The 18,715-nt window shown below is 52.7% G+C and overlaps 1 protein-coding gene across 1 annotated transcript in view; it reads left to right on the top strand.

The window, feature by feature from the left end:
- The window catches only part of vps13a (vacuolar protein sorting 13 homolog A), a 124,004-nt gene extending 105,297 nt beyond the window's left edge, over positions 1-18,707 (top strand). The window contains 4 exon segments of the mRNA XM_080532886.1: positions 3,868-3,953; positions 11,350-11,473; positions 11,645-11,719; positions 18,243-18,707. Coding sequence (XP_080389012.1) covers positions 3,868-3,953; positions 11,350-11,473; positions 11,645-11,719; positions 18,243-18,317 — 360 coding nt within the window. The 3' untranslated portion in view covers positions 18,318-18,707.
- Positions 18,708-18,715: the final 8 nt, after the last annotated feature.

The following is an 18,715-nucleotide window of genomic DNA, read 5'->3' on the forward strand; positions in this document are numbered from 1 at the left end:
TAAAGTGGCCAGTGCCTGCGGTGTGAATGCTATGCTAACTAGCATCGGTGCTAAAGTGGCCAGTGTCTGCGGTGTAAATGCTATAGCACGCATCGGTGCTAAAGTGGTCAGTGTCTGCGGTGTGAATGCTATGCTAACTAGCATCGGTGCTAAAGGTGGTCAGTGTCTGCGGTGTGAATGCTATGCTAACTAGCATCGGTTGCTAAAGTGGCCAGTGTCTGCGGTGTGAATGCTAGCTGTACAGTAGCTTTGGTCCTGATGTGTGTGTAGCTGAGCTGCTGTAGCGAGAGCTAGCTGTGGCACCTGTTCGCGGAGTTTATAGAGCTAGAAAGTGGCCCAGTGTCTGCGTGTTGAATGCTAGCTGTACAGTAAGCTTTGGTCCTGATGGCTGCTGTAGCGAGAGCTAGCTGTGGCATCAATAGACTTCAGTCACCTTGAGTGCTGCTGCAGTGTCACCATGCCAACGAGACGGAGATGTCTTATAGAGCTAGAGATGAGTAGCATTAGAGATTGACGTTTCAGATGTTGTTAGAGATGTGTTATAGATGTTGTTATAGATGGTGTTATAGATGTTGTTAGAGATGTGTTATAGATGTTGTTAGAGATGGTGTTATAGATGTGTTATAGATGTGTTATAGATGTTGTTAGAGATGTGTTATAGATGTGTTATAGATGTGTTATAGATGTTGTTATAGATGTTGTTAGAGATGGTGTTATAGATGTGTTAGAGATGGTGTTATAGATGTGTTATAGATGTTGTTAGAGATGGTGTTATAGATGTGTTATAGATGTGTTAGAGATGGTGTTATAGATGTTGTTATAGATGTGTTATAGATGTTGTTATAGATGGTGTTAGAGATGTGTTATAGATGTGTTATAGATGTTGTTATAGATGGTGTTATAGATGTTGTTAGAGATGGTGTTATAGATGTGTTATAGATGTTGTTATAGATGTGTTATAGATGTGTTATAGATGTGTTATAGATGTGTTATAGATGTTGTTAGAGATGCGTTATAGATGTTGTTAGAGGTGGTGTTATAGATGTTGTTATAGATGTGTTATAGATGTGTTATAGATGTGTTATAGATGTTGTTATAGATGTGTTAGAGATGGTGTTATAGATGTTGTTATAGATGGTGTTATAGATGTTGTTATAGATGTTGTTATAGATGTGTTAGAGATGGTGTTATAGATGGTGTTATAGATGTGTTATAGATGTTGTTATAGATGGTGTTATAGATGTTGTTAGAGATAGTCTTAGTCTTAGAGGTGGTGTTATAGATGTTGTTAGAGATGTGTTATAGATGGTGTTAGAGATGTTGTTAGAGATAGTCTTAGTCTTAGAGGTGGTGTTATAGATGTGTTAGAGATGGTGTTATAGATGTTGTTATAGATGTTGTTATAGATGTTGTTATAGATGGTGTTATAGATGTTGTTATAGATGGTGTTATAGATGTGTTATAGATGTTGTTATAGATGTTGTTATAGATGGTGTTATAGATGTGTTATAGATGTTGTTATAGATGTTGTTATAGATGTTGTTAGAGATGTTGTTATAGATGTTGTTATAGATGGTGTTATAGATGTTGTTAGAGATAGTCTTAGTCTTAGAGGTGGTGTTATAGATGTGTTAGAGATGGTGTTATAGATGTTGTTATAGATGGTGTTATAGATGTTGTTATAGATGGTGTTATAGATGTTGTTATAGATGGTGTTATAGATGTTGTTAGAGATAGTCTTAGTCTTAGAGGTGGTGTTATAGATGTGTTAGAGATGGTGTTATAGATGTTGTTATAGATGTTGTTATAGATGGTGTTATAGATGGTGTTATAGATGTTGTTATAGATGGTGTTATAGATGGTGTTATAGATGTTGTTATAGATGTTGTTATAGATGTTGTTATAGATGGTGTTATAGATGTTGTTATAGATGTTGTTATAGATGGTGTTATAGATGTTGTTAGAGATAGTCTTAGTCTTAGAGGTGGTGTTATAGATGGTGTTATAGATGTGTTAGAGATGGTGTTATAGATGGTGTTATAGATGTGTTAGAGATGTCATTAGAGATGGGCTCTGACGCTGGCTCTCTTCTCTCTTGTCATTTCTACAGAGGAGAGGAGGGGCCTGGACAGGAGGGGCTGGCAGGGAGGAGGAGGAGGAGGAGGATGGGTCTAGAATGATGATGAGGCTGATGATAATGACCATGATACTCATCATACTGATGAAGATGAGGCTAGACTGATGATGATGATGATGGTTTCTTTTTAAGGGTCTTTGGTTCAGTTTTAGTTCACATTGTTTGTATTTGTTGTTTATGTAGTTATGTGTTGTTCTTGTGGTAAAACACCTCAAGAAAACTGTGTTGTAAAAAGCTCTAAACAGATACCATGACTGACTGATGACATCATAATAAACAGATACCATGACTGATGATGACATCATAATAAACAGATACCATGACTGATGATGACATCATAATAAACAGATACCATGACTGATGATGACATCATAATAAACAGATACCATGACTGATGATGACATCATAATAAACAGATACCCTGACTGACTGATGACATCATAATAAACAGATACCATGACTGATGATGACATCATAATAAACAGATACCATGACTGATGACATCATAATAAACAGATACCATGACTGATGATGACATCATAATAAACAGATACCATGACTGATGATGACATCATAATAAACAGATACCATGACTGACTGATGACATCATAATAAACAGATACCATGACTGACTGATGACATCATAATAAACAGATACCATGACTGATGATGACATCATAATAAACAGATACCATGACTAATAAACAGATACCATGACTGATGACATCATAATAAACAGATACCATGACTGATGACATCATAATAAACAGATACCATGACTGATGACATCATAATAAACAGATACCATGACTGATGACATCATAATAAACAGATACCATGACTGATGATGACATCCTAATATACAGATACCATGACTGACATGATAATAAACAGATACCATGACTGACATCATCATAATAATAATAATAATAATAATAAGATGAAGCTAGAATAATGAAGAGGAATGTCTACATGCTAGTTATGCTTAACGTGGTTAACCGTGTTGTCCACCTCTGACGGTCGGTTAACTTGATGTGAGTTTGTTGTGTTTTAATTTGTTTTTATAAAACATAAAAGTCATGTGATGTGGTCTTTGACACCATGAAGCCTGTTAGTTTGACCTCTGACCCCTGACACCCCTCCTCCCTGACCCCCCTCCTCCCTGTCACGTACCTCCTCTTCCTCTGGGTGCATCCCTCTGACATCATCCCTCTGACATCATCAGACCCCTAGCCCTGACCCTAAACCTAACCCTGACCCCTAGTCCTGACCCTGACCCCTAGCCCTGACCTCTAGCCCTGACCCTGACCCCTAGTCCTGACCCTGACCCCTAGCCCTGACCCTAGCCCTGACCCTGTCATTCCTTCACCACCATCACTCCACTTCTCTTCTCAATAAAGGACATTTAGAAAACGATCTCACTGTCTCCTGACCTCTACCTTTTACCTTTTACCTGTACCTGTACCTGTCATTGTGTCATGCTGTGGTGAACCTTGGAACACCTGCTGAAGCAATGCTGAGGTCAAGCAGCTCCTAAGGTCCTGGCTGCCCTGCTAACCCTGCTAACCCTAACTCCTTAGAGGTGTTATAGATGTTGTTATGCAGGCCTCTCTGTAATAGTAGAGGCCTGCATTGTGGTGTGTTCTGTGTGTCTGACTCTTTCTCTCCTCTCTCCCTCCCTCTCTCTCTCTCTCTCTCCTCTCTCTCTTGCTCTCTCCTCTCTCTTTCAGAAAATTGAGAACGGCCGTTTCGCCAAATACAGATACTTCGCCCACGCCAAGGTCAACGAGTCGGACTTCCTGATGATCACTAAGAGGTGGGCGGAGTGCTGTGGTGGGAGGAGTCTGGTGTGGTGGGAGGAGTCTGGGTTAGAGGGGGGAGGAGTCTGAGTTAGAGGGGGAGGAGTCTGCTGGAGTGGGAGGAGTCTGAGTTAGAGGGGAGGAGTCTGGGTTAGAGAGGAGGAGTCTGGGTTAGAGGGGAGGAGTCTGGGTTAGAGGGGAGGAGTCTGGGTTAGAGGAGGAGGAGTCTGGGTTAGAGAGGAGGAGTCTGGGTTAGAGGGGAGGAGTCTGGGTTAGAGGGGGAGGAGTCTGGGTTAGAGGGGAGGAGTCTGGGTTAGAGGGGAGGAGTCTGGGTTAGAGAGGAGGAGTCTGGGTTAGAGAGGGAGGAGTCTGGGTTAGAGAGGAGGAGTCTGGGTTAGAGAGGAGGAGTCTGGGTTAGAGAGGAGGAGTCTGGGTTAGAGAGGAGGAGTCTGGGTTAGAGGGGAGGAGTCTGGGTTAGAGAGGAGGAGTCTGGGTTAGAGGGGAGGAGTCTGGGTTAGAGGGGAGGAGTCTGGGTTAGAGGGGGAGGAGTCTGGGTTAGAGAGGAGGAGTCTGGGTTAGAGGGGAGGAGTCTGGGTTAGAGGGGGAGGAGTCTGGGTTAGAGGGGGGAGGAGTCTGGGTTAGAGGGGGAGGAGTCTGGGTTAGAGGGGGAGGAGTCTGGGTTAGAGGGGAGGAGTCTGGGTTAGAGGGGAGGAGTCTGGGTTAGAGGGGGAGGAGTCTGGGTTAGAGAGGAGGAGTCTGGGTTAGAGAGGAGGAGTCTGGGTTAGAGGGGGAGGAGTCTGGGTTAGAGGGGGAGGAGTCTGGGTTAGAGGGGGAGGAGTCTGGGTTAGAGGAGGAGGAGTCTGGGTTAGAGGGGGAGGAGTCTGGGTTAGAGGGGAGGAGTCTGGGTTAGAGAGGAGGAGTCTGGGTTAGAGGGGAGGAGTCTGGGTTAGAGGGGGAGGAGTCTGGGTTAGAGGGGAGGAGTCTGGGTTAGAGAGGAGGAGTCTGGGTTAGAGGGGGGAGGAGTCTGGGTTAGAGGGGGAGGAGTCTGGGTTAGAGGGGGAGGAGTCTGGGTTAGAGAGGAGGAGTCTGGGTTAGAGAGGAGGAGTCTGGGTTAGAGGGGAGGAGTCTGGGTTAGAGAGGAGGAGTCTGGGTTAGAGAGGAGGAGTCTGGGTTAGAGAGGAGGAGTCTGGGTTAGAGAGGAGGAGTCTGGGTTAGAGAGGGGAGGAGTCTGGGTTAGAGGGGGAGGAGTCTGGGTTAGAGGGGAGGAGTCTGGGTTAGAGGGGGAGGAGTCTGGGTTAGAGAGGAGGAGTCTGGGTTAGAGGAGGAGGAGTCTGGGTTAGAGAGGGAGGAGTCTGGGTTAGAGGGGGAGGAGTCTGGGTTAGAGGGGAGGAGTCTGGGTTAGAGGGGGAGGAGTCTGGGTTAGAGAGGGGAGGAGTCTGGGTTAGAGAGGAGGAGTCTGGGTTAGAGGGGGAGGAGTCTGGGTTAGAGAGGGGAGGAGTCTGGGTTAGAGAGGAGGAGTCTGGGTTAGAGAGGAGGAGTCTGGGTTAGAGAGGAGGAGTCTGGGTTAGAGAGGAGGAGTCTGGGTTAGAGGGGGAGGAGTCTGGGTTAGAGGGGGAGGAGTCTGGGTTAGAGAGGAGGAGTCTGGGTTAGAGAGGAGGAGTCTGGGTTAGAGAGGAGGAGTCTGGGTTAGAGAGGAGGAGTCTGGGTTAGAGAGGAGGAGTCTGGGTTAGAGGGGGAGGAGTCTGGGTTAGAGAGGAGGAGTCTGGGTTAGAGAGGAGGAGTCTGGGTTAGAGAGGAGGAGTCTGGGTTAGAGGGGGAGGAGTCTGGGTTAGAGGGGGGAGGAGTCTGGGTTAGAGGGGGAGGAGTCTGGGTTAGAGAGGAGGAGTCTGGGTTAGAGAGGAGGAGTCTGGGTTAGAGGGGAGGAGTCTGGGTTAGAGGGGGAGGAGTCTGGGTTAGAGGGGAGGAGTCTGGGTTAGAGGGGGAGGAGTCTGGGTTAGAGAGGAGGAGTCTGGGTTAGAGGGGGAGGAGTCTGGGTTAGAGAGGAGGAGTCTGGGTTAGAGAGGGGAGGAGTCTGGGTTAGAGAGGAGGAGTCTGGGTTAGAGGGGGAGGAGTCTGGGTTAGAGAGGAGGAGTCTGGGTTAGAGAGGAGGAGTCTGGGTTAGAGGGGGGAGGAGTCTGGGTTAGAGAGGGAGGAGTCTGGGTTAGAGAGGAGGAGTCTGGGTTAGAGAGGAGGAGTCTGGGTTAGAGGGGAGGAGTCTGGGTTAGAGAGGAGGAGTCTGGGTTAGAGAGGAGTCTGGGTTAGAGAGGAGGAGTCTGGGTTAGAGAGGAGGAGTCTGGGTTAGAGGGGAGGAGTCTGGGTTAGAGAGGAGGAGTCTGGGTTAGAGGGGAGGAGTCTGGGTTAGAGAGGAGGAGTCTGGGTTAGAGAGGAGTCTGGGTTAGAGAGGAGGAGTCTGGGTTAGAGAGGAGGAGTCTGGGTTAGAGGGGGAGGAGTCTGGGTTAGAGGGGAGGAGTCTGGGTTAGAGGGGAGGAGTCTGGGTTAGAGAGGAGGAGTCTGGGTTAGAGAGGAGGAGTCTGGGTTAGAGAGGGAGGAGTCTGGGTTAGAGAGGAGGAGTCTGGGTTAGAGAGGAGGAGTCTGGGTTAGAGGGAGGAGTCTGGGTTAGAGGGGGAGGAGTCTGGGTTAGAGAGGAGGAGTCTGGGTTAGAGAGGAGGAGTCTGGGTTAGAGGGGAGGAGTCTGGGTTAGAGGGGAGGAGTCTGGGTTAGAGAGGAGGAGTCTGGGTTAGAGAGGAGGAGTCTGGGTTAGAGAGGAGGAGTCTGGGTTAGAGAGGGAGGAGTCTGGGTTAGAGAGGAGGAGTCTGAGGGGGAGGAGTCTGGGTTAGAGAGGAGGAGTCTGGGTTAGAGGGGGAGGAGTCTGGGTTAGAGGGGGAGGAGTCTGGGTTAGAGGGGGAGGAGTCTGGGTTAGAGAGGAGGAGTCTGGGTTAGAGGGGGAGGAGTCTGGGTTAGAGAGGAGGAGTCTGGGTTAGAGGGGGAGGAGTCTGGGTTAGAGAGGAGGAGTCTGGGTTAGAGAGGAGGAGTCTGGGTTAGAGAGGAGGAGTCTGGGTTAGAGGGGGAGGAGTCTGGGTTAGAGAGGGAGGAGTCTGGGTTAGAGGAGGAGGAGTCTGGGTTAGAGAGGAGGAGTCTGGGTTAGAGGCGAGGAGTCTGGGTTAGAGGGGGGAGGAGTCTGGGTTAGAGAGGAGGAGTCTGGGTTAGAGAGGAGGAGTCTGGGTTAGAGAGGAGGAGTCTGGGTTAGAGAGGAGGAGTCTGGGTTAGAGAGGAGGAGTCTGGGTTAGAGAGGAGGAGTCTGGGTTAGAGAGGAGGAGTCTGGGTTAGAGGGGAGGAGTCTGGGTTAGAGAGGAGGAGTCTGGGTTAGAGGGGGAGGAGTCTGGGTTAGAGAGGAGGAGTCTGGGTTAGAGAGGAGGAGTCTGGGTTAGAGGGGGAGGAGTCTGGGTTAGAGAGGAGGAGTCTGGGTTAGAGAGGAGGAGTCTGGGTTAGAGAGGAGGAGTCTGGGTTAGAGGGGGGAGGAGTCTGGGTTAGAGGGGAGGAGTCTGGGTTAGAGAGGAGGAGTCTGGGTTAGAGGGGGAGGAGTCTGGGTTAGAGGGGAGGAGTCTGGGTTAGAGAGGAGGAGTCTGGGTTAGAGGAGGAGTCTGGGTTAGAGAGGAGGAGTCTGGGTTAGAGAGGAGGAGTCTGGGTTAGAGAGGAGGAGTCTGGGTTAGAGAGGAGGAGTCTGGGTTAGAGAGGAGGAGTCTGGGTTAGAGAGGAGGAGTCTGGGTTAGAGAGGAGGAGTCTGGGTTAGAGAGAGGAGGAGTCTGGGTTAGAGAGGAGGAGTCTGGGTTAGAGGGGGAGGAGTCTGGGTTAGAGGGGGAGGAGTCTGGGTTAGAGGGGGAGGAGTCTGGGTTAGAGAGGAGGAGTCTGGGTTAGAGGGGAGGAGTCTGGGTTAGAGAGGAGGAATCTGGGTTAGAGAGGAGGAGTCTGGGTTAGAGGGGGAGGAGTCTGGGTTAGAGAGGAGGAGTCTGGGTTAGAGGGGAGGAGTCTGGGTTAGAGAGGGAGGAGTCTGGGTTAGAGAGGAGGAGTCTGGGTTAGAGAGGAGGAGTCTGGGTTAGAGAGGAGGAGTCTGGGTTAGAGAGGAGGAGTCTGGGTTAGAGAGGAGGAGTCTGGGTTAGAGGGGAGGAGTCTGGGTTAGAGGGGGAGGAGTCTGGGTTAGAGGGGGAGGAGTCTGGGTTAGAGGGGGAGGAGTCTGGGTTAGAGGGGGAGGAGTCTGGGTTAGAGGGGAGGAGTCTGGGTTAGAGGGGAGGAGTCTGGGTTAGAGGGGGAGGAGTCTGGGTTAGAGAGGAGGAGTCTGGGTTAGAGAGGAGGAGTCTGGGTTAGAGAGGAGGAGTCTGGGTTAGAGGGGAGGAGTCTGGGTTAGAGGGGGAGGAGTCTGGGTTAGAGGGGGAGGAGTCTGGGTTAGAGGGGGAGGAGTCTGGGTTAGAGGGGGAGGAGTCTGGGTTAGAGAGGAGGAGTCTGGGTTAGAGGGGGAGGAGTCTGGGTTAGAGGGGGAGGAGTCTGGGTTAGAGAGGAGGAGTCTAGGTTAGAGAGGAGGAGTCTGGGTTAGAGGGGAGGAGTCTGGGTTAGAGAGGGAGGAGTCTGGGTTAGAGAGGAGGAGTCTGGGTTAGAGAGGAGGAGTCTGGGTTAGAGGGGGGAGGAGTCTGGGTTAGAGGGGGAGGAGTCTGGGTTAGAGGGGGAGGAGTCTGGGTTAGAGGGGAGGAGTCTGGGTTAGAGGGGGAGGAGTCTGGGTTAGAGAGGAGGAGTCTGGGTTAGAGGGGGAGGAGTCTGGGTTAGAGGGGGAGGAGTCTGGGTTAGAGAGGAGGAGTCTGGGTTAGAGGGGGAGGAGTCTGGGTTAGAGAGGAGGAGTCTGGGTTAGAGAGGAGGAGTCTGGGTTAGAGAGGAGGAGTCTGAGTTAGAGAGGGAGGAGTCTGGGTTAGAGAGGAGGAGTCTGGGTTAGAGGGGAGGAGTCTGGGTTAGAGAGGAGGAGTCTGGGTTAGAGAGGGAGGAGTCTGGGTTAGAGAGGAGGAGTCTGGGTTAGAGGGGAGGAGTCTGGGTTAGAGAGGAGGAGTCTGGGTTAGAGAGGAGGAGTCTGGGTTAGAGAGGAGGAGTCTGGGTTAGAGAGGAGGAGTCTGGGTTAGAGAGGAGGAGTCTGGGTTAGAGGGGAGGAGTCTGGGTTAGAGAGGAGGAGTCTGGGTTAGAGAGGAGGAGTCTGGGTTAGAGGGGGAGGAGTCTGGGTTAGAGGGGGAGGAGTCTGGGTTAGAGAGGAGGAGTCTGGGTTAGAGGGGAGGAGTCTGGGTTAGAGGGGAGGAGTCTGGGTTAGAGAGGAGGAGTCTGGGTTAGAGGGGGAGGAGTCTGGGTTAGAGAGGAGGAGTCTGGGTTAGAGGGGAGGAGTCTGGGTTAGAGGGGAGGAGTCTGGGTTAGAGAGGGAGGAGTCTGGGTTAGAGGGGAGGAGTCTGGGTTAGAGAGGAGGAGTCTGGGTTAGAGGGGGAGGAGTCTGGGTTAGAGGGGGAGGAGTCTGGGTTAGAGGGGGAGGAGTCTGGGTTAGAGAGGAGGAGTCTGGGTTAGAGGGGAGGAGTCTGGGTTAGAGGAGGAGGAGTCTGGGTTAGAGGGGGAGGAGTCTGGGTTAGAGGGGGAGGAGTCTGGGTTAGAGAGGAGGAGTCTGGGTTAGAGGGGGAGGAGTCTGGGTTAGAGGGGAGGAGTCTGGGTTAGAGAGGAGGAGTCTGGGTTAGAGAGGAGGAGTCTGGGTTAGAGGGGGAGGAGTCTGGGTTAGAGAGGAGGAGTCTGGGTTAGAGAGGAGGAGTCTGGGTTAGAGGGGAGGAGTCTGGGTTAGAGGGGGAGGAGTCTGGGTTAGAGAGGAGGAGTCTGGGTTAGAGAGGAGGAGTCTGGGTTAGAGAGGAGGAGTCTGGGTTAGAGAGGAGGAGTCTGGGTTAGAGAGGAGGAGTCTGGGTTAGAGAGGAGGAGTCTGGGTTAGAGGGGAGGAGTCTGGGTTAGAGAGGAGGAGTCTGGGTTAGAGAGGAGGAGTCTGGGTTAGAGAGGGAGGAGTCTGGGTTAGAGGGGGGAGGAGTCTGGGTTAGAGGGGGAGGAGTCTGGGTTAGAGAGGAGGAGTCTGGGTTAGAGGGGAGGAGTCTGGGTTAGAGAGGAGGAGTCTGGGTTAGAGAGGAGGAGTCTGGGTTAGAGGGGGAGGAGTCTGGGTTAGAGGGGGAGGAGTCTGGGTTAGAGGGGAGGAGTCTGGGTTAGAGAGGAGGAGTCTGGGTTAGAGGGGGAGGAGTCTGGGTTAGAGGGGGAGGAGTATGGGTTAGAGGGGGAGGAGTCTCACTTTGTTTATTGCATTTTTCGAGAACATACAATTATGAACATAACATTTATGAAAATAAACAGGTACATATACTCTATAGAGAGGCTTCATACAAAAGTGACAAATGACTATAATACGTTTCTGTGTGGAGGTGGAGATGCTTATGAACACAGTCTAACATCACTCACTCTGTGTCCTGTCTGTCTGCCTGTCTGTCTGCCTGTCTGTCTGTCTGTCTGCCTGTCTCTCTCTCTGTGTCCTGTCTGTCTGCCTCTCTCTCTGTCTGTCTGTCTGCCTGTCTCTCTCTCTGTCTGCCTGTCTGCCCGTCTGTCTGCCTGTCTGCCCGTCTGTCTGCCTGTCTGCCCGTCTGTCTGCCCGTCTGTCTGCCTGTCTGCCCGTCTGTCTGCCTGTCTCTCTCTCTGTCTGTCTGCCTGTCTGCCCGTCTGTTTGCCTGTCTCTCTCTCTGTCTGTCTGTCTGCCTGTCTCTCTCTCTGTCTGTCTGTCTGCCTGTCTGCCCGTCTGTTTACCTGTCTCTCTCTCTGTCTGTCTGTCTGTCTGCCTGTCTCTCTCTCTGCCTGTCTGCCTGTCTGCCCGTCTGTCTGCCCGTCTGTCTGCCTGTCTGTCTGTCTGCCCGTCTGTCTGCCCGTCTGTCTGTCTGCCCGTCTGTTTGCCCGTCTGTCTGCCCGTCTGTCTGTCTGTCTGCCTATCTGCCTGTCTGTCTGTCTGTCTGTCTGCCTGTCTCTCTCTCTGTCTGTCTGTCTGCCTGTCTGCCCGTCTGTTTGCCTGTCTCTCTCTCTGTCTGTCTGTCTGTCTGTCTGCCTGTCTCTCTCTCTGCCTGTCTGCCCGTCTGTCTGCCCGTCTGTCTGCCTGTCTGTCTGTCTGCCCGTCTGTCTGCCCGTCTGTCTGTCTGCCCGTCTGTTTGCCCGTCTGTCTGCCCGTCTGTCTGTCTGTCTGCCTATCTGCCTGTCTGCCTGTCTGTCTGTCTGTCTGCCTGTCTCTCTGTCTATCTGTCTGTCTCTCTGTCTGTCTGTCTGCCTGTCTGTCTATTGTCTTCTCAGAGGGGTGTTCTTCGTAACCAAGGGAACCTTTGGTCAGCTGACCTGTGAGTGGCAGTATCTGTTTGATGAGTTCACCAAGGAGCCAATGGTGGTGGAGGGGAGGCGGCTCCGCATCGAGGCTAAGGTACCTTCAACTGGGCTGGGCTGGGCTGGGCTGGGCTGGGCTGGGCTGGGCTGGGCTGGGGACACATCCACCATAGCTGCAGTAACAGTACAATACTTACCCTCACCTGTGTGTGTGTGTGTGTGTGTGTGTCTGTGTGTCTGTGTGTGTGTGTGTGTGTGTGTGTTACAGGAGAGGGTGAAGTCTGTGTTTCACGCCAAAGAGTTTGGGAAGATCATCAACTTCAAGTCTCCTGAGATAGCAGGGGTGAGTACACACACACACAACATTCTGGAAAGAACAGTCTTAAAAAGGTGATCCTGCAAGGAAGTCAGTCCGACCTCATCTATTTACGCGGAAATTAATCAAGTTGGAACCCCAAAAATGCCAATTCTCTTCCTTTTTTGTCTGTATGGCAGTGAAATCCCTAATTTCATCACCTCGAGGATGACAAAAACTATCATATGGTGTCGCGAATAGGTCTAAAATTATATTCAAAGAGGTCTAAAAAAGGTCTAAAAAGGTCTTAAATTTGACTTGTTGAAACTTGTAGGTGGTATGTAGGTGGTATGGCATGCATACGTTATCCATCTGTGTAAATGTAGGTTGTATAAAAAGAGCTGATGCATAATAAACGTTATGATAATTGTTGAGGCGCCTCTTGCTAAGATGTTTCTAAGACGATAAATAATATCACAGCACTGGTTTATCAGGTGTAATGTGGCTTGATATGCTGCTGTCCCTAACAACGACAACACCCAGGATTAGGACCTCAAAATGGGTGAAAAGTTGAACGCAGTACCGCGAACATCCACCGGATGGCAGACCAGACCCGACCCGACCCGACCGACCCAGACCAGACCAGACCAGACCCAGACCAGACCAGACCAGACCAGACCCAGACCAGACCAGACCCAGACCAGACCCAGACCAGACCCAGACCAGACCCAGACCAGACCCAGACCAGACCCAGACCAGACCCAGACCCGACCCGACCGACCCAGACTAGACCAGACCAGACCAGACCCAGACCAGACCAGACCAGACCCAGACCAGACCCAGACCAGACCAGACCAGACCCAGACCAGACCAGACCCAGACCCAGGCCAGACCCAGACCAGACCCAGACCAGACCCAGACCAGACCAGACCCAGACCAAACCAGACCCAGACCAGACCCAGACCAGACCAGACCCAGACCAGACCCAACCCGACCCGACCCAGACCAGACCAGACCCAGACCAGACCCAGACCAGACCAGACCAGGACCAGACCCAGACCAGACTCAGACCAGACCCAGACCAGACCAGACCCAGATCCAGACCAGACCAGACCCAGACCCAGACCAGACCCAGACCAGACCCAGACCAGACCCAGACCAGACCAGACCCAGACCCAGACCAGACCCAGACCAGACCCAGACCCAGACCAGACCAGACCCAGACCCAGACCCAGACCCGACCCGACCCACACCAGACCAGACCCAGACCCAGACCAGACCAGACCCAGACCAGACTCAGACCAGACCCAGACCAGACCAGACCCAGATCCAGACCAGACCAGACCCAGACCAGACCCAGACCAGATCCAGACCAGACCAGACCCGACCCGACCGACCCAGACCAGACCAGACCCAACCCGACCCGACCCAGACCAGATCCAGACCAGACCCAGACCAGACCCAGACCAGACCCAGACCAGATCCAGACCAGACCCAGACCAGACCCGACCCGACCGACCCAGACTAGACCAGACCCAGACCAGATCCAGACCAGACCAGACCCGACCCGACCGACCCAGACCAGACCAGACCCAGACCAGACCCAGACCAGACCAGACCCAGACCAGACCCAGACCAGACCCAGACCAGACCAGACCCAGACCAGACCAGACCCAGACCAGACCCAGACCAGACCCGACCCGACCGACCCAGACTAGACTAGACCAGACCAGGACCAGACCCAGACCAGACCCAGACCCAGACCAGACCAGACGCAGACCAGACCAGACCACACCAGACCCAGACCAGACCCGACCAGACCAGACCCAGACCCAGACCCGACCCGACCCACACCAGACCAGACCCAGACCCAGACCAGACCAGACCCAGACCAGACCAGACCCGACCCGACCGACCCAGACCAGACCCAGACCAGACCAGACCCAGACCAGACCAGACTCAGACCCAGACCAGACCAGACCCAGACCAGACCAGACCCAGACCAGACCCAGACCAGACCCAGACCAGACCAGACCAGACCAGACCCAGACCCAGACCAGACCCAGACCAGACCCAGACCAGACCAGACCCAGACCAGACCAGACCAGACCCAGACCCAGACCAGACCAGACCCAGACCAGACCCAGACCAGACCCAGACCAGACCAGACCAGACCAGACCAGACTAGACCCAGACCCAGACCAGACCCAGACCAGACCAGACCCAGACCCAGACCAGACCCAGACCAGACCCAGACCAGACCAGACCAGACCCAGACCCAGACCAGACCAGACCAGATCCAGACCAGACCCAGACCCAGACCAGACCAGACCCAGACCAGACCAGACCAGACCAGACCCGACCCGACCCGACCCGATGTGCATTGATGCCATGCGATTAAAAGAAATGTGAACGGGGCTTAGGTGGCGTAGCGGGTTAAGCTTAGGTGGCGTAGCGGGTTAAGCTTAGGTGGCGTAGCGGGTTAAGCTTAGGTGGCGTAGCGGGTTAAGCTTAGGTGGCGTAGCGGGTTAAGCTTAGGTGGCGTAGCGGGTTAAGCTTAGGTGGCGTAGCGGGTTAAGCTTAGGTGGCGTAGCGGGTTAAGCTTAGGTGGCGTAGCGGGTTAAGCTTAGGTGGCGTAGCGGGTTAAGCTTAGGTGGCGTAGCGGGTTAAGCTTAGGTGGCGTAGCGGGTTAAGCTTAGGTGGCGTAGCGGGTTAAGCTTAGGTGGCGTAGCGGGTTAAGCTTAGGTGGCGTAGCGGGTTAAGCTTAGGTGGCGTAGCGGGTTAGGCTTAGGTGGCGTAGCGGGTTAAGCTTAGGTGGCGTAGCGGGTTAAGCTTAGGTGGCGTAGCGGGTTAAGCTTAGGTGGCGTAGCGGGTTAAGCTTAGGTGGCGTAGCGGGTTAAGCTTAGGTGGCGTAGCGGGTTAGGCTTAGGTGGCGTAGCGGGTTAAGCTTAGGTGGCGTAGCGGGTTAAGCTTAGGTGGCGTAGCGGGTTAAGCTTAGGTGGCGTAGCGGGTTAAGCTTAGGTGGCGTAGCGGGTTAAGCTTAGGTGGCGTAGCGGGTTAAGCTTAGGTGGCGTAGCGGGTTAAGCTTAGGTGGCGTAGCGGGTGAAGCTTAGGTGGCGTAGCGGGTTAAGCTTAGGTGGCGTAGCGGGTTAAGCTTAGGTGGCGTAGCGGGTTAAGCTTAGGTGGCGTAGCGGGTTAAGCTTAGGTGGCGTAGCGGGTTAAGCTTAGGTGGCGTAGCGGGTTAAGCTTAGGTGGCGTAGCGGGTGAAGCTTAGGTGGCGTAGCGGGTGAAGCTTAGGTGGCGTAGCGGGTGAAGCTTAGGTGGCGTAGCGGGTTAAGCTTAGGTGGCGTAGCGGGTGAAGCTTAGGTGGCGTAGCGGGTTAAGCTTAGGTGGCGTAGCGGGTTAAGCTTAGGTGGCGTAGCGGGTTAAGCTTAGGTGGCGTAGCGGGTTAAGCTTAGGTGGCGTAGCGGGTTAAGCTTAGGTGGCGTAGCGGGTTAAGCTTAGGTGGCGTAGCGGGTTAAGCTTAGGTGGCGTAGCGGGTTAAGCTTAGGTGGCGTAGCGGGTTAAGCTTAGGTGGCGTAGCGGGTTAAGCTTAGGTGGCGTAGCGGGTTAAGCTGAGGTGGCGTAGCGGGTTAAGCTTAGGTGGCGTAGCGGGTTACCCAGACCCAGACCAGACCCAGACCAGACCCAGACTTAGGTGGCGTAGCGGGTTAAGCTGAGGTGGCGTAGCGGGTTAAGCTGAGGTGGCGTAGCGGGTTAAGCTTAGGTGGCGTAGCGGGTTAAGCTTAGGTGGCGTAGCGGGTTAAGCTTAGGTGGCGTAGCGGGTTAAGCTGAGGTGGCGTAGCGGGTTAAGCTGAGGTGGCGTAGCGGGTGAAGCTGAGGTGGCGTAGCGGGTTAAGCTTAGGTGGCGTAGCGGGTTAAGCTGAGGTGGCGTAGCGGGTTAAGCTGAGGTGGCGTAGCGGGTTAAGCTGAGGTGGCGTAGCGGGTGAAGCTGAGGTGGCGTAGCGGGTTAAGCTTAGGTGGCGTAGCGGGTTAAGCTTAGGTGGCGTAGCGGGTTAAGCTGAGGTGGCGTAGCGGGTTAAGCTTAGGTGGCGTAGCGGGTTAAGCTTAGGTGGCGTAGCGGGTTAAGCTCAGGTGGCGTAGCGGGTTAAGCTTAGGTGGCGTAGCGGGTTAGGCTGAGGTGGCGTAGCGGGTTAAGCTGAGGTGGCGTAGCGGGTTAAGCTCAGGTGGCGTAGCGGGTTAAGCTTAGGTGGCGTAGCGGGTTAGGCTGAGGTGGCGTAGCGGGTTAAGCTGAGGTGGCGTAGCGGCTTAAGCTTAGGTGGCGTAGCGGGTTAAGCTGAGGTGGCGTAGCGGGTTAAGCTGAGGTGGCGTAGCGGGTTAAGCTGAGGTGGCGTAGCGGGTTAAGCTTAGGTGGCATAGCGGGTTAAGCTGAGGTGGCGTAGCGGGTTAAGCTGAGGTGGCGTAGCGGGTTAAGCTTAGGTGGCGTAGCGGGTTAAGCTGAGGTGGCGTAGCGGGTTAAGCTTAGGTGGCGTAGCGGGTTAAGCTGAGGTGGCGTAGCGGGTTAAGCTGAGGTGGCGTAGCGGGTGAAGCTTAGGTGGCGTAGCGGGTTAAGCTGAGGTGGCGTAGCGGGTTAAGCTGAGGTGGCGTAGCGGGTTAAGCTGAGGTGGCGTAGCGGGTTAAGCTTAGGTGGCGTAGCGGGTTAAGCTGAGGTGGCGTAGCGGGTTAAGCTTAGGTGGCGTAGCGGGTTAAGCTTAGGTGGCGTAGCGGGTTAAGCTGAGGTGGCGTAGCGGGTTAAGCTTAGGTGGCGTAGCGGGTTAAGCTGAGGTGGCGTAGCGGGTTAAGCTGAGGCGGCGTAGCGGGTTAAGCTGAGGTGGCGTAGCGGGTTAACCACCAGGTGGCGTAGCGGGTTAAGCTGAGGTGGCGTAGCGGGTTAACCACCAGGTGGCGTAGCGGGTTAAGCTGAGGTGGCGTAGCGGGTTAACCACCAGGTGGCGTAGCGGGTTAACCACCAGGTGGCGTAGCGGGTTAAGCTGAGGTGGCGTAGCGGGTTAACCACCAGGTGGCGTAGCGGGTTAACCACCAGGTGGCGTAGCGGGTTAACCACCAGGTGGCGTAGCGGGTTAACCACCAGGTGGCGTAGCGGGTTAAGCTGAGGTGGCGTAGCGGGTTAACCACCAGGTGGCGTAGCGGGTTAACCACCAGGTGGCGTAGCGGGTTAACCACCAGGTGGCGTAGCGGGTTAACCACCAGGTGGCGTAGCGGGTTAACCACCAGGTGGCGTAGCGGGTTAACCACCAGGTGGCGTAGCGGGTTAACCACCAGGTGGCGTAGCGGGTTAACCACCAGGTGGCGTAGCGGGTTAACCACCAGGTGGCGTAGCGGGTTAACCACCAGGTGGCGTAGCGGGTTAACCACCAGGTGGCGTAGCGGGTTAACCACCAGGTGGCGTAGCGGGTTAACCACCAGGTGGCGTAGCGGGTTAACCACCAGGTGGCGTAGCGGGTTAACCACCAGGTGGCGTAGCGGGTTAACCACCAGGTGGCGTAGCGGGTTAACCACCAGGTGGCGTAGCGGGTTAACCACCAGGTGGCGTAGCGGGTTAACCACCAGGTGGCGTAGCGGGTTAAGCTGAGGTGGCGTAGCGGGTTAAGCTGAGGTGGCGTAGCGGGTTAAGCTGAGGTGGCGTAGCGGGTTAAGCTGAGGTGGCGTAGCGGGTTAAGCTGAGGTGGCGTAGCGGGTTAAGCTGAGGTGGCGTAGCGGGTTAAGCTTAGGTGGCGTAGCGGATTAAGCTTAGGTGGCGTAGCGGGTTAAGCTGAGGTGGCGTAGCGGGTTAAGCTGAGGTGGCGTAGCGGGTTAAGCTGAGGTGGCGTAGCGGGTTAAGCTGAGGTGGCGTAGCGGGTTAAGCGTGGACCATGTAGCTGCAGGGTTTGGTACGTGTTTACATGACTCTCGCCCCAATCTGAATATTGAGCATATTCTGATTAATACAGGAATATGATTAATACAGGAATATGATTAATACAGGAATATGATTAATACAGGAATATGGTTAATACAGGAATATGATTAATACAGGAATATGATTAATACAGGAATATGATTAATACAGGAATATGGTTAATACAGGAATATGATTAATACAGGAATATGATTAATACAGGAATATGATTAATACAGGAATATGATTAATACAGGAATATGGTTAATACAGGAATATGATTAATACAGGAATATGATTAATACAGGAATATGGTTAATACAGGAATATGATTAATACAGGAATATGGTTAATACAGGAATATGGTTAATACAGGAATATGGTTAATACAGGAATATGGTGTGCATGTAAACGCAGTCATTGTGTTAGCGCCCCATACTACAACAGCTTGTATTATGTGTGTGTGTGTGTGTGTGTGTGTGTGTGTGTGTGTGTGTGTGTGTGTGTGTGTGTGTGTGTGTGTGTGTGTGTGTGTGTCTCTCTCTCTCTGTGTGTGTGTGTGTGTGTGTGTGTGTGTGTGTGTGTGTGTGTGTCTCTCTCTCTCTCTCTCTCTCTGTGTGTGTGTGTGTACAGTGGGTCCTGGCTAAGCTGGAGGACGCCAGGGAGAGTCTGCCGCTGCCCTGGGACCACCGAGAGACCGCCTCTTAATGCACCACACACACACACACACCCCACACCCCCTCTAATTTCTTTGTTTTAGTTTTTCTAAAGATGTTAATGCTGAGAAGGTTTTGTGCGAGAAGCATGCTATTTTTATACAGGACAGCTGCTGTACACTGATTTAAGATAAGTAGGTGTGTGTGTGTGTGTGTGTGTGTGTGTGTGTGTGTGTGTGTGTGTGTGTGTGTGTGTGTGTGTGTGTGTGTGTGTGTGTGTCTAACCTATATTAAAGATGATCTATGGATGATTGTCATGTTTTTATACAGCAGGTATGCAAACGCCCGATCTTAATGAACTGTCATGTTGTGGAGAGAAAATGTATTTAAAATAATCACTGATATTATTATAATAATTCTGATCACGCTGTGTTCTGGTGTTGGGCTGGT

The sequence above is a fragment of the Nansenia antarctica genome, assembly GCF_963989245.1.
Source record: "Nansenia antarctica genome assembly, chromosome: 5".
NCBI lineage: Eukaryota > Metazoa > Chordata > Actinopteri > Argentiniformes > Microstomatidae > Nansenia > Nansenia antarctica.